At 36.1% G+C, this 14,771-nt stretch overlaps 2 protein-coding genes across 5 annotated transcripts in view; one reads left to right on the top strand and one right to left on the bottom strand.

Moving 5' to 3' along the window:
* Positions 1 to 14,771, top strand: part of Shawl (Shaw-like) — a 94,625-nt gene that overhangs the window by 41,496 nt on the left and 38,358 nt on the right. For all 4 annotated transcript variants that reach the window (XM_064698116.1, XM_064698118.1, XM_064698119.1 and 1 more), the window contains one exon: positions 14,209 to 14,358. In XM_064698116.1, coding sequence (XP_064554186.1) covers positions 14,209 to 14,358 — 150 coding nt within the window. The remainder of the gene's footprint in view (positions 1 to 14,208; positions 14,359 to 14,771) is intronic.
* On the bottom strand, positions 7,718 to 11,965 carry Aldh (Aldehyde dehydrogenase). The gene is made up of 4 exons (XM_064698122.1): positions 11,757 to 11,965; positions 9,321 to 9,469; positions 9,153 to 9,249; positions 7,718 to 9,086 (listed from the first exon to the last, which is right to left on the bottom strand). Exons 1-4 carry the CDS (start codon positions 11,874 to 11,876, stop codon positions 7,893 to 7,895), a joined length of 1,560 nt encoding a protein of 519 aa, XP_064554192.1. The 5' UTR covers positions 11,877 to 11,965; the 3' UTR covers positions 7,718 to 7,892.

Here is a 14,771-nt window from a genome sequence, read left to right on the forward strand (position 1 = left end):
GTCTATTAATTCACGAATTCTATTATTCAAGAATATAACTATCATCCAATAAAGTATAGCAAAAACCTAAGGACACTTTAGTAAATCGTAAAAAACTTTAAAACTTTATAGCCATAAAGTATATAGGATATTTAAGGGTACCATTTTCACATGATGCCGAATTGATCTAGAGGCAAAACCATAAACAAAAAGCCAAAAATCGTGTAAATCTCATGAGATTTGATTGAGCTATGGGGGTGGGAAACTTTGACCTCTTTCTATATCGGTTGGGTTTTGAACTAGTTATATAGGTAGGATATTTGAGGGTACCATTTTCGCATTAATTTTGCCCAAAAATAATGTTGCCAGATTTTGATGCCAAATTGATTTAGAGGCAAAAAAAATTAACAATTGCATTTTTCGAAAAGTGTGAAAAACCCATCAAATAAATTTGAATATTTGAAAATGAGTTTGAAGCCGATCGTATTGTAAACAAAAAAAGTTTCATAAAACGCTTTTCGCGATTTTTTCACAAATGCATAAGGTAACTACAGTGAAAATTTCAGCTTCCTAGCTCTTACAGTTTGGGCTGTACGTTGTTCACCAATCACTCAGTCAGGACAAACAGCGCTTTTCAGTTAAAATAAATTTTCATTAAATATATTTGGTTGTAAAAGCTTTAGATGTAAACCATTTTATAAATAAACATTCTGTTAAAAGTTAACAATAGTCTCGTAAAAGCTGTCTAAAAGGCTTTTAATAATCTTATAACGTATACGCACAAGCATATTGCCCGCTTGTTTGTCAAAATCAAAGAGAATAGCTAAATTAAAAATAAAGAAAAAATACAGAAACAACACCTGGTACACTATGTTAGGTTTCATCATAATATTTCATGCTGCTCGCTGTCAAGTTTATTACCTGTTGGCAGCTTTGTGACAACGTCATGTTTTTTATACCCTGCACACATAAAGTGGATGAAAAAGAGGCATCATAAATTTATGAGATTGTGTATGAACACATGATGACAATTACCAGAAACATAAATCGAGCGAGCATTTCGACATTATAGAATCGATCAGAAATAACAGGCATTTTTACTGCACACGAATTAAAAGACAACTTTTGAGAAATTGTTTGTCTGCAGTTGTTTATTAATTAAAATTTTAAAAATTTATGCAATCAAATCATACAATTTTCAAATTTATGATAAAACAATTTTAAAGTCTGTTGAGAAACTGGAATTACTAGTTTTTTCAATTCAAGAAATATCTGAATATCAAAATAACTACCTTAATTCCGTTAATTCCGATTACCTGAAAAAAATCCCAATCTATACTGCCTAAAATGCCAAAATCCTGAAGATTTTACACACGAGTTATTAAAGAACTTAAGCCCTGGATTATTGAATTTTATATAGGGTATCTGCTAATCGCACACTCTAGACTTAAGCTCTCTCTTGTTCATATTGCTAAGTGTCTGAAATTCAAAAAGATGGTTAATAGTACGTGTGCCTTGAGTGCTCGTCGCATAGAGTCATGTTGCTGCTGTTGCACGATGCCTGCTGCATGCCGCTGCGTTGTTTGCCTTGTTTGCTTTGTGTTTGCTTTGTGTTGTTTGCTTTTGCCAGCGTCTGGTGCTGCGCGGCTGACTATGCAAATATTTGCAACAGTTAATAGCCAAGAGCGCTGCAATGCCAGCCCATCAGCTGGCTGGCCGTCTAGCCTGCTGCCCCACGGCATTGCCCAAACGGCAGAAAAAGCAGTAAACGTGGTGATACCCACACCCACATCCACACGCATGCAGCCAAGCACCCACCAATGCGAATGCGTCCTTCACTTTCGCTTTGTTCACATTTCCGCATCCGTCAAATGGCGCGTGCATTTGCGACATGTGTAAGCAGCTACAAAGGCTGAACAACTACAACAACTGCAACAAATGCAACAAAAGCAACCACAACAACAAAGAGAAAAACTCATAGAATGCATCGCTGCATTTTGCGTTTACATTTCCCAGTGGCATCAGAATTCGTCAGCATCGTGTCGCTATCTACTTTCTGGTTGCACTTACTTAGTGCCACATCGTTGTGTCACATTTCTATACCCTACCCGCACCGAGTATTTGCGTTTTGTGACCAAATGTGGTATGCACTGGTTGGATGCATAAAACATAAACATAAATACATAAACACTTTAAAAATGTACAAATATTATTTAGTACACACAGATATTGTTCTCATCTGATATATCCGATCAGATCTTGGTTTTTCTTTATAAAAAATAAAATTTAAGTTTTGCAAAGTAACACCTTATTCATAGATACTTTTCTTTCGTATCACTTATACTTCTCTTTTTATTGTAATGTCTAGAGCATTTCATCTTCGGCCTGTCGCATTGCAAGCCCTTTTTTACTTGTCGGATATTTTTTAGTAAATTTCCACGCGGATTGCTTGCATAAATCGATCATGTTAAAATTGACATTGAGATGCGCAGTCTCAAAAAAAATATGTTGAACATGGAATTTTTAGTGAATCAAATTTTGAGCTGAAAACCTATAGAACATGAATATGTTGAGAAAAATCATAGAAAATGATTAAATTATTCTAAGAATAAAAAAAAAAACAATAGGATAAACATTTTAAATAATGTTTGAGAGACAGAATGCGGAAAATTATGTTTAAGAAAATTAAATCACTTTAATTTAGTTAGTTTATTTTATTGCTCATGTTCTAAAGGTTGTTTTTAAATAAGTTTTTAATACAATTTACAAAATTTAAAATTAAAGTAATATTCAAATTGTATAAGTCCGAGGAATATTTTGTGCTTATTTTTGCCTTTTTGTCCGAATTATTATCCTGTCCATTGATCAGAATTAGGTCATCGAGCCATAAAATGGCGCATTAGCATTAGTAAAAGTGTAAAAACTGCTTAACTGTGGTTAAAAGCGAGTGACATATGCTGCTGGGAGTTTGTGAGTAGGGATGGGTGTAACGCCCAATGCTGACACACACATCTGCCACATTGATAGGCACTTTATATATATTGGGTTAAGTGCGATGCACTTATGACTACAGACACACACACACACAGACACACACACGGGCATGCTTTAGAGTGTGTGTCTAAAATGTAATTCTGCGCTAATGCGCACTTGAACCACATTTCTGTGTGCTTTTTTGGGTCAACCAAATCCCAAAAGTGCCTGTCAAAACTAAAATAAATCAAAATTAATTTTAAAGTGAACAAACATGCAGTAAACAAAAGGAATTTACAATGATTATATTTGTAGATAACTGTAATCAATATCTTTTTGAATTTAATCTATGAATTAAGTAGTTTATTTTGGGGAAATACACATTAATACGCTCGCATATAAAAATGTTGCGATTGCAGCCCATTTATTTAAATTTTGTTAATTTAGTTCAAAAAATATAATATTATTTTAATTTTGTTTTTTTTTCCAGTATTTTTGTAGTTTAATAATCAAGAAAAATATTGGCATCAGGCGACAGTAAGAAAACCAATAAAACATTCTATGCAAAGGGTCAACTGGTTTTCTTGAGCCGCATTTTGTTTTAAACAAAATTGTTAAAGTATATTTTCAAACGCCAAAACATAAATAAGTATGTAATAATAAATATTTTAAGAAAAAGTTGAGAGCAGGGGCAAATTATTATGAATATTTTTTCATGCGTTTCAAAATAAAGAAGAAGAGAAAACCGTAAAAAAACATGATGATGCGCCTTAAGATGTCAGAGATGATGATGGGGAAAATGTCTTGATCTGCGTTACTTACACAGCTAATCCCCGTGGGTGGTGGTTCCTGCTGGGCTGTCTAAGCCTTTGTTAAGACAAGTATTCGCCGCTATCTCTCTGTGCTCTTTGTGCTTGCTTTCTTTTTTATCTGCAGCGCATCCCTGGCCATTTGACGCTTAATGATCAAAGTCAGGCAGTTGTCCCTCTTTTATTTTATTTTCATACTTCTTCATAATGTAAAAAGAGTATATTGGTTTGTTGTAAAAGCCTGCCTACTGCCCTCCTTCTATCCGTTTAAGTCTACTATCTTTGATGCTTTTTGAAGAGAGTTGTGCCTTGGACTGTATAGTCGTGCATATGTGCGGCGGAGATAGTGTAAGGATTATATGACTACGACAACTAGGGCCGTGGCAAAATATATATCTTCTATAATTTAACAGCTAGACTAGCCAAATTTTGAATAAAGAATGGATTATTGTCTTATAAGGAAAACATATAAGCTATTATTTGTATTATTAATATTATTATTAGCATTATTATTAGTATTATTATAAGTATTATTATTATTATTACTATTAGTATTATTATTAGTAGTATTATTATTATTAGTATTATTATTATTATTGTTATTATTATTGTTATTATTAGTATTAGTATTATTATTATTATTACTATTAGTATTATTATTAGTAGTATTATTATTATTAGTATTATTATTATTATTGTTATTATTATTGTTATTATTAGTATTAGTATTATTATTATTATTATTATTATTGTTATTATTATTATTATTATTATTATTATTATTATTATTATTATTATTATTATTATTATTATTATTATTATTATTATTATTATTATTATTATTATTATTATAATTATTATTATTATTGTTGTTATTATTGTTATTATTATTATTAATATTATTATTATTTTTGTTATTATAGACTGTGAACGAGTATTGTGTAGTCGGTTTCAGCCAATTGCAACATTTTTACCTGCTTTTGTTGTTGCTTGGCAGCCAGCTGATGTTAGCTTGGCGAAGCTATTTTCTATGTAGTTTTTTTTTTCAGTGTGCCGCATCTTCGTTAGGTGCTCGCCATCGGCTCATTTAGACCTTTTGGCAGAGCCATAACAATGTAATCGAGTGTATACAATGCGATAAAGTCGAATTGCTGGCACTTAATGTCAGTCTAAAGGCAGCTCCAACAACAACATCAACAGTGAAAAAATGTTCCGGCAAATTGGCCAACTTTGCGCTTTTTTCGTAATCCTGCTCGTCTTTTGGCTGTCCTTGCACCCTCGTCCGCCCGCCACCCCTGCCCGCCCCCTTTCGTTTAATGAAGTGCCAAATGCTAAGTTATAGTTGCGGTCCATAGGCGTCATAATTGTAATTGGCCCTATATGTAGTCGCACGTGTTCGTGGCTTGGAACGCTGAGATAGACCATGACGCATAACCATGAAATTTGACCACTTTGCACTAATTTTCCGATGACCTGTAGATGATGAAAAGGGTATATTAGACTAGTTACTATATTTTTGGATATCTAATAGTTAGCCCACATTTTAATAATAATTAATAATAAGATAAAGCTTAAATATTTATTAGGAAACTACATTTTTTTTGTTTTATAGATTATTGTTAAGAATAAATTAAATAATAAATATCGTTTTGTTTTTAAAATTTTAACATTTTATTTTGCGATCGGTGAAAGTAAGCGAAAGTTAAACAAAAAAGGAATTGAATCAACTACCATTTATTATCTTAATATACTTTATTCACTTCAAACATCTGTTATATACAAAAGCTCTAAGCCAGCGTTAGTTTCTGAATTATCATATTACAATCAGAGTATTATATTTAATTTCATTTATAATCTCGTCTTGAAATAGCCTCAACAATTTCAAATATTCCAATAATTAGCAATAGGTTAATTGTGGTAATGTATGAAACAGAGTCAGAAAATAAGCAAATAAGTCAGATGGAAATTCAGTTTTTTTTACATTGAAAGTAGTATCTTTTGGTCATGCTCTCGGTCAATGTCGTGTTTTACCATTTTGTCTTTCCCACCGGATTTGACACATTTAGTGCGCATTAAGCGTGGTTTTCTGAAAAAATGTTTTTCAATTATGCTTTGTGCTCGAGTCCTTTTGGCTGGCCACGGGTAAGCCGTAACGCTCTGTCGTACCTGTGCACCCGGCTCATTGCGCACGGCTGCGCTTTTGGCAGTTCCAAAGGTATGGCTCTTGCCAAGCCACGCCCTCCATCCCCTTTTCGCTTGCCATTCGCCATTTGGAAACGTTAACAATTTTTGTAGTTTGCATTGTTGGATTTTTATTTTTTAGTTTTTAATGTGTATTTATATTTGAATATGCATGAAATTGGCATTGTGAAAATCAATTTAAATGGCTGCCATGAAAATAATATCGTATACGACATGTGTGCCCGGACGTTTTGTGTATGGGTAAGGGGGGAGGGGGGTAAAGTTAGGTTATTGAAAATATATTTCATTTTGCATTGGCGGGGTATTAAGGGTTGCCAATGTTCAAATGGCATAAAAACTACCGAAGTGGAATTAAAAAATACATAAGAATGTTACACTTGACTTAAAGATACCCTGTAAACAGGTCTTAAGTAAAGTAAATGTTTTATATACTTAAAGAATTCTTTGACTTTTTTAATGATATATAGTTGAAGACGAAAAATAAGTATATAATATTCAAAATATAGTTTAAAACATTATTAAATTTAAAATTTGTTTGGTATAAAATAATCTAAAAAACAAAATATCTCTTGCTCAAGTAATCTCTTAGTTCACTTAGTCTAGGCATATTTATTTAAAGTGATTATAGATGCTGGATTAGTGTATTTGATTGAGATTCGCCCTAGCTTATGCTGCCCTTTGTAGCCATTGTATTGTGTACAGGGTATGTGTCGGGGATTGTTTATATAAGCTCTGCTTAAATATGAATTCCTTTTTTCTGCACAACAATAAACAATCAAGTCCAATCTTTTGTAAATATCTTTTCCAATTATTAGTTTTACTTTTAAATAATTTTACAAAGAAAATCACTTGAAATTCAGTCAACTTTTCAAGCACCTGCCTGTTATCTGGTAAACAAACCAAATAACTCAAAAGCACTTTGCCATTGTGTATAAATTTTATTCTGGCCAAACAAAATACAATTTGCTGCCGTTATATAAAAATAAGTGAAAAGACAAATTTTAAATAAATTGCAAACAAATGGTCTGATCCAATTTCATAAACAACAACAACAACTGTAACTATAAGAGGCAAATAAAATAAGCTGCAACTTTGCAGTGACCGCAAAACACTTGACACGCTCAGCTGCTGTCCAATATAAATGCAACAACTTTCGACGGACATGCGAAGAGGAAGGATGAAAGGCAGTTCGGTCTGTATGTGTGTGTGTGTGTGTGTGTGTGTCTGTTGGCTTGCCGCACCGGTCTGATACTGTGTGTTGCCGATGTGACGATAAAACAACTGAGCAAAGCAGCCCGCATCTAGAAAATTACAATAAATATTCTACATGGAAGCCTTTTATACCCTGTACAACAATGCAACAATAATGCCAGAGGGTATATTTTTACTAGAGCATGTTTGTAGCAGCTATTGTTAGTTAGTTAATATGACGACTAGATTCTCACTCTCCTTCTCCCTCTCGTTGCATTGTAAGTGTAAATAAATATACAATTATATATTTAAGCATTGTATATTATTTTAAAAACGGCAACCAAGAATGCTCTGTGGTTTGGTATTTTTGAAAGAAAGTCAACAAATTTTACTCCGTCTATCCCATAAGATAGTATTTAACACTCAAAGGAAATCAGTATGGAAATATGATTACCTAACAGTTGACAGTTAAATGTTTTAGAAACTGTATCCATCAATAGTTTTTTTTATGACAGGTCTTCAAATTATTGTGGAAAGGATAAAATCGAAGATCCTTTTAAAAATTACATACAAAAATTATTTTCAAATATATTTCAGAATTTTTTGCTTAGTAAAAATAGATCAAATGGAAAATACACAGCAATCCAATTGACGAGTAAATGTGCGCGTTTAGCTTGTAGAAAATCAATTTCCAATTTGCCAGACTAAATTGACCAGTTTTCCACGCCGGACATGCGTTTAGGAGTTTTTCTGTGCCACCTTTACAATCACGCTCTTGACTTCCGTATAGTTGGAGAGCGCGTATTCGCCGTTCTCACGTCCATGACCGGACATCTTGTAGCCACCGAAGGGAGCCTGAGCGGCGAGGGCGTTGTAGGTGTTGACCCAGACGGTTCCGGCGCGCAGACCGCCCACAATATAGTTGGCCTTGTCCAGATCCTTGGTAAATACGGCTGCGGCCAGGCCGTAGTCGGAGTTATTGGCACGCTCGATGACTTCGTCAAGTTTCTTGAAGCGGATAAGTTGCTGCACGGGCCCAAAGATCTCCTCGCGCGCAATGGTCATGTTGTCCTGGACATCGGCAAAGACCGTGGGCTGCACAAAGTAGCCGGGCAGACCCTGGGGTCGGCTTCCGCCGGCCACCAGCTTGGCGCCCTGCTGCTTGCCAGTCTGTATGAGACCCAGAATCTTTTCCATTTGCTCCTGATTGACCTGCGGACCCTGTTCGGTGCTCAAGTCGAAGGGGTTGCCCACGGTGCGCTTCTTGGCACGCTCCGCACTGCGCTCCACAAACTCATCGTAGATTTTGTCCTCGACAAAGGTGCGCGAGCCGGCACAGCAGCACTGACCCATGTTGAAGAAGAGTCCAAAATGCGCCGTCTCCACGGCATAGTCCAAGTCCGAGTCGGCCAGAATAATGTTGGGCGATTTGCCGCCCAGCTCGAGGGTAACACGCTTCAGATTGGTATTGCCCGAGGCCAGCTGGATCAGCTTGCCCACGTCTGTGGAGCCCGTGAAGGCGACCTTATCGACATCACTGTGATTGGCCAAAGCGGCGCCAGCGTCACCAAAACCGGGCACCACATTCACAACACCCTCGGGGAAGCCAGCTTCCTTGACCAGCTGTGCGATGTACAGGGCCGTAAGACTGGTTTGCTCGGCGGGCTTCAGCACAATGGTGTTGCCGGTGGCCAAGGCGGGTCCCAGTTTCCAGGCCATCATTAAAATTGGAAAATTCCAGGGTATAATTTGGCCGCAAACGCCGACGGGCTCGTGGCGTGTGTAGGTGAAAAAGTCACCGTCCATGGGAATCGTTTTGCCATGATTCTTGTCAGCCCAGCCGGCAAAGTAGCGCAGATTCTTAATTGCCGTGGGCAAATCCACATTGTAGGACATACTGTAGGGCTTGCCATTATCCAGGGTTTCCAGACTCTAAATGAACAAATATAGGGCAGGTGATAAGAATGTCTGTTCAGTTCCATAACTCATAGTACTTACAGCCAGATAGACCTGGTCACGCTCTATCAGTTCAGCGAGGCGGTAGAGCAGACGACCACGATCCGAAGCATCCATGCGACGCCAGGGTGAGCCCAATCTTTAGCATACAAAGTAAGAATATGCAATGATTAGATTAGTTAGCTAATGCATTTAATAAAATATACTCACTTGAATGCCTGGCGGGCTGCCTTGACGGCTATGTCAATGTCCTCCTTGCCGCCGGCTTGAATCTCGGCAATGTTCTGTTCCGTGGTTGGGTTGATGGTGCCAAAGGTTTTTCCTGTTTTGCTCTTGTGCCACTCATTGTTGATGAACAGCTGCAGGAAATAATGGAAATTATTATTAGGTGACACGAAGTCATTAAGTTTTATACCCTCCAAATATCTAACAAATGGTATAAGTATTTGTTGCAATTGTTTGCAACAAGGCAGGGAACACATATCCCCATTAAATGAATATATTCTCAATTAGCATGAAAAGGCGAGTCTATTGAAATTGAGAGACTTGAGCACACTCTACAAGTTTTTTAAACAATTCAGTTTACTGATCCCATTTCCTAAAAATCTATAAACATTCAATTTTATTAACCTGGTTCAAAGCAGACTATAATTTAATTATATTTTCATACTTTAACTTTTGGTTAGCTTCACGCACTCCCCTGTACTTAAAGGCAATGCGTACCTTTTGTTAGGGTATCTGCTCGGCAGTCCCTCTCGTTGTTTACAGATTGTGCATTGATAAGCCGCTCCCTGTTTTACACACAATTTGATAAGCACTTGATGTAAGCCTCTTGTTGTTGCTTGAACAGTAAATAACCGTAAATACCTGATTATCCGATATGTTGTAATTTAGCTAATATCCAATTAGGAGACTTAGGTCATATCTATGCAATATATATGACCCAGCCTTGTATATGTACATGTATATATATGTCATACACAATCACATAAATACATACATATATTTAAACGTCAGGCTCTCGAGCTTCCCCATTTGTTTACCAATCAAACTCATCATGAGTTGGCATATTAAAAACATCAAGAAAACTTTCCGCCAGACAAGCCCAGCTACTGAAATTGAAGAATGACACGTGCGAGGGAGCTGTCTAGGTACCTCCGATTAGCTAGTTAGCGGTACCACCAAAAATATCTGCTTTACCAATAGCTTCTTATCTATATGCCCTGGCAGAGGACTTAATAATTTAAGTCACGAAATATTTAACGCATTCATAGACTCTGATGCCATTAGGCTTATATATAGTATATTATATTTGTATATACATATTTGTCTTTCAATTTTTGCGAACGCTTTTTTTGGAACCAGTCGAAACTCGTTTGATTAGTATGTTTCTATGTACATTATTTAAGAGAAAAAACTCTCCTATAAAGTCGAAACTGGGTTTGTGCAGGGTATTATTATTACATCATTTTACTTTACGTAAAATCTCTATCGGCAAACAACACTGTAGTTCGAGTAGAGGGAATAACAAACATGCAATTATTAGTTTCATTTTTTGTATATATAGGGGGCTTATTAAATGATAACGGAAAGTGCAGGAGGTATGCGCTCTATATATATTCACTATCTTTTAGTTAGTAATGAATAGATTAATTGACAGGTACATACATTCAATAATATACACACAAACATAATGAATCTCAATGCATATAGAAAGTGACTTATCAGTGGGCTCTATAAATAGAAGTTCATAAATGTACAACAGAACTTTATAATGTACAAACATTTCTTCAACTATATGTTTATGTGAGAATTTATTTATGGAAGAAGAACAGAAAAACATGTTTGTTTCTCTAGAATTTATGTTTGCCTTAGAATATTTACATAAAAGAAATACAATTTGGATTAAAACACAATTTGTAGCAGACAAATTTGTATGAAACAAAAGCTGAGCAAATTTGTACAATTCTACAGAACAACAGCGTTTGATAAAGAGAGAAGGCGCTGCTCTGTTGACGCTGCTGCAAAGAGAGCCGCGGTGTGATATAACGAGAGAGTCAGCAAGCAACGACAATAACAACAGCCGGGTGTAAATAACAAAAACTTTTTTTCGTTGCTGTGCTTTAACCTATTCGCCGGTCTGCTTGTGCTCCCGTTTGTCGTCCGGTTATTTTCCTATCGTTGTATGACAGGCATACGTATGTATATGTATGTACATACATACAAATATTTATCTTGTTGAACATTTGAGCGCCTGTATCCAGTTATTTCCAGGCACAATTATAAAAAATCAACTCAATTTCGCATTCAGTGCTTCTCCTTTGTTATTGCTACTTGCACTACTCACAAACTTTCTGTACGTGTGTGTTTTTTCTAAGTAGTGGCACATGTGCATACATATGCTGAAAGCTAAAGGGCAGCTGCGCTGTCAAGGTCAAGCAAAAGAGACGGCGAAAACTTGCAGCGTTGTTTATAAAATATAATCAAGATTGGCATCAATGTATGTATGTAGGAACCTTTGTATGCATATATGTACTAATATATGTATATATTATCTGGTAGCTTTGATAACATAATACTAACATATGTATATGTATGTACCTTAATATATGCATATAATACGCGTGTGTATGTGTATATACTTACGCCAGTGTAGAGCACTTCTGGAGTTGTCTGTGGCTGTGGCATTGCCGAGTAGGCAGCAGCAGCGGCCAAATTTTTGCATTCTGCACGCAACAATGCGCTCTTCCTCAAAACACGCAACATTATGTATTATATTTTATTATTGGAATTTACAAAGCACAAGAGACAGCAGCTTTCGCACAGATCTGGAAGAAGACGCGTGCTAATTGTGCGGCGGTCGACTTATAACTGAAAGACTGGCGCCGCGGCGCTCAAGGCGCAAACTACGCCGAATATTTTAAGAGACAGCGTGCCGCTCACACACATTCACCGGCTCTCTTTAGCTTATCAAATGAAACGAAACACACATGCATGCAGACGCTTGTGAGCGCGTTAGAGCAAATGTTGAAAAGCAATATGAGAACAGCTGGCTGATCAGCAGAATCATGCTCAATTGTCACTCGACAACTTTGAGCAGTGTTTGCTGGCATACATTGAGTGATAATTATGGCATACATGTGCTGCAAACATAAACGAAACATGTAAATTAGACAAAATTCAAAGTACATCGTTGTTGATAACTATGAAGATGTACGTATAAATATATGTTTGTACATACATATACATACATACATCCATTTGTATGTGCAATTGAATTGTTTACTCTTTGCGTTGGCCGGCAACGACAACGCCTTCAAATAATTTGTCAACTGGGATAACAAAGCTGTTTGCAAATTGAAAGCAGGGAGAACGGCCGTTGTCAAAAGCTATGGCGGTGTGAGTGAGACAGATGACACTAAGGGGAATGCTAAGAGAAGCTCTTTACAGTTGTTGCAAGATAACAATAGCAAAACAAATGGACATAAATAAATTACATTAGGATTCTTTAAAGCTAAAAATTGGGGAAAATACTTGAAATAATTTGTTTAGAGTTTATAGAATATTTTATGGATATTACTTAAGAAGAAATACCCATTATTTTCCTTCGTTGAATCTAACGGTAAACTAAAATCAGTTGCTCCAAAAACATCCGAACTTTAACATGTATTGAAAAAAAAAAATATTCAAATAATTTACTCCATACTTTGATCAGATGAAATGACCAAATAATGTGTTAATAGAGTAAATTGCTTACAGCATAAAAGGCTGTGAAAAGTGTGACCAGGCCTGTAACTAATTAACATCACACATTTATCACACATACGCAGCGTAGCCCAAATCAGGGCTCGCAAAAGCAATCACAAAAACTAATTTGATGCCAAAATAAATGAAAGAAAGTTTTTGTGGTGTACGCAAACTTGTGTTTTCCTTTTATTTTTTTTGGAGCCTGTCCACTTGTCGATAGCCGACCGTTGTGTCATGGTCAATTACCATAATCAAACGGCCTCGATAAACTTTAATGGCAATTGTTGTGCGTCGGGTCCCATTTGTTGGTGCTACTTATTACCATTGCTGTTGCCGCCTGCCTTTAACAGTGGCGCGAAATATTTAATTTATCCAATAAAAACAATTTGACATTAAGAATATAAGTGCATTTCGGAGGTTGGGCGCAGATCGCAGGATGTCAGCGCGTTTCACGCGAGCTGGGCGGGTTTATTTACGCGGCCAGCATCACATGTCCTGGGTTATAAATGTGAAATTAAATTTAAAATAAATTGTTGGAAATTACGTTAATTGAATTTGATTATATCTTGCGAGAGTCGGAAATTCAATTCGATTTCTGACGGACTTGTGCGACATTGTGGCACGCATTATCCAGGTGTAGATTGGGTGATTGAAGAGTATTTATGTGTAGGGTATCTACGTGCGATTTTAGCAGTATACACAACATACCTTCAAATATGAAAGCAATAAAGAATTGAAACCATTTTTGATTTTTTATGTAAAAGTTCGATTTAAGGATATACAAGAATATATAGTTTTTTTCATCTAATGAAAAACGTTTCAGCTAATTTATCTTTAATACGTTTTTTGCAAATTAATATAACTCAAAAGTTATGAAAGGTTTAAATGTAGGGCAGCAAACGGTATATGTATGCGCATTGAAAGAATCTGTGGATAATATGTAGCAAAAATAAAAAAGGATAAGAAAAAGAAAACATCAAAAAAGGTCAGCAGAAATGTCGAAATGTATGCAAATGGCTTATAGCTGGATTTACTTACACTTAGCTCGTCCTGTGCTTTCCCGTCCTGTGGGTTTTTTTATCACTCACTTTTTAGAAGAAAAACCCCAACCGAACCGAATTGTGTTTGGTAGAATTTTTTGTGGCTCGACTGGCTAAAGCGAAAGGGTCAAGCAAACACAGAGAAAGAGACAGACAAACACACACACACAGTGACAGAGAGTTATGGCAATGGTAATTTGTAAAGTTATTATGGCAGTTTGTATGGGCTAACAGGGCGTATGCGTAGTGCAGTTAATTTCTATGCAAATCCATTTAAATTTATCTGACCCTCTTCTTGCCACTCGTTGCAGATATGAAACCTATAAGGCGACGCTCAAGAAAATACCCGCAACGCGCCTCTCACGTCTGACCGAAGCCCTGGCCAATTATGATCCGGTGCTCAACGAGTATTTCTTCGATCGTCATCCCGGAGTCTTTACGCAAATACTCAATTATTACAGGTGAGGCAAGAAAATATAAATTAATTAATTGTTTATTATGTCACATTTAGCATCTAATAAACCCTTTCAGCGTATGTTAATGCAGTAATTCTTTCAACTCCTTAATAAGATATTCGAATTTTTATTGAGTTTTAAAAAAAGCTACTTTTTATTGTCTATCTGTTTGTATGCCAGACAAAAAAGGCGCAGATATAATACGATCGATTCTTGTTTCTTTGCATATCTAAGCCAAAGTTCTTATAGTTGATTATGCAAAATGTCAGCATAAAACCACCAAGTACTTTAACTTATTTTATATACCCTTACAGAGGGTATTATAATTTTGTCGGGAAGTGTTTAACGCATAGAAAGAGGACATCTCCGACCCCATAAAGTATATATATATTTTTGATCAGTATCAACAGCCGAGTCGA

The sequence above is a fragment of the Drosophila montana genome, unplaced genomic scaffold (assembly GCF_035044405.1).
Source record: "Drosophila montana isolate Dmon_TW-CO22-7 unplaced genomic scaffold, ASM3504440v1 contig_402_1, whole genome shotgun sequence".
NCBI classification, from domain to species: domain Eukaryota; kingdom Metazoa; phylum Arthropoda; class Insecta; order Diptera; family Drosophilidae; genus Drosophila; species Drosophila montana.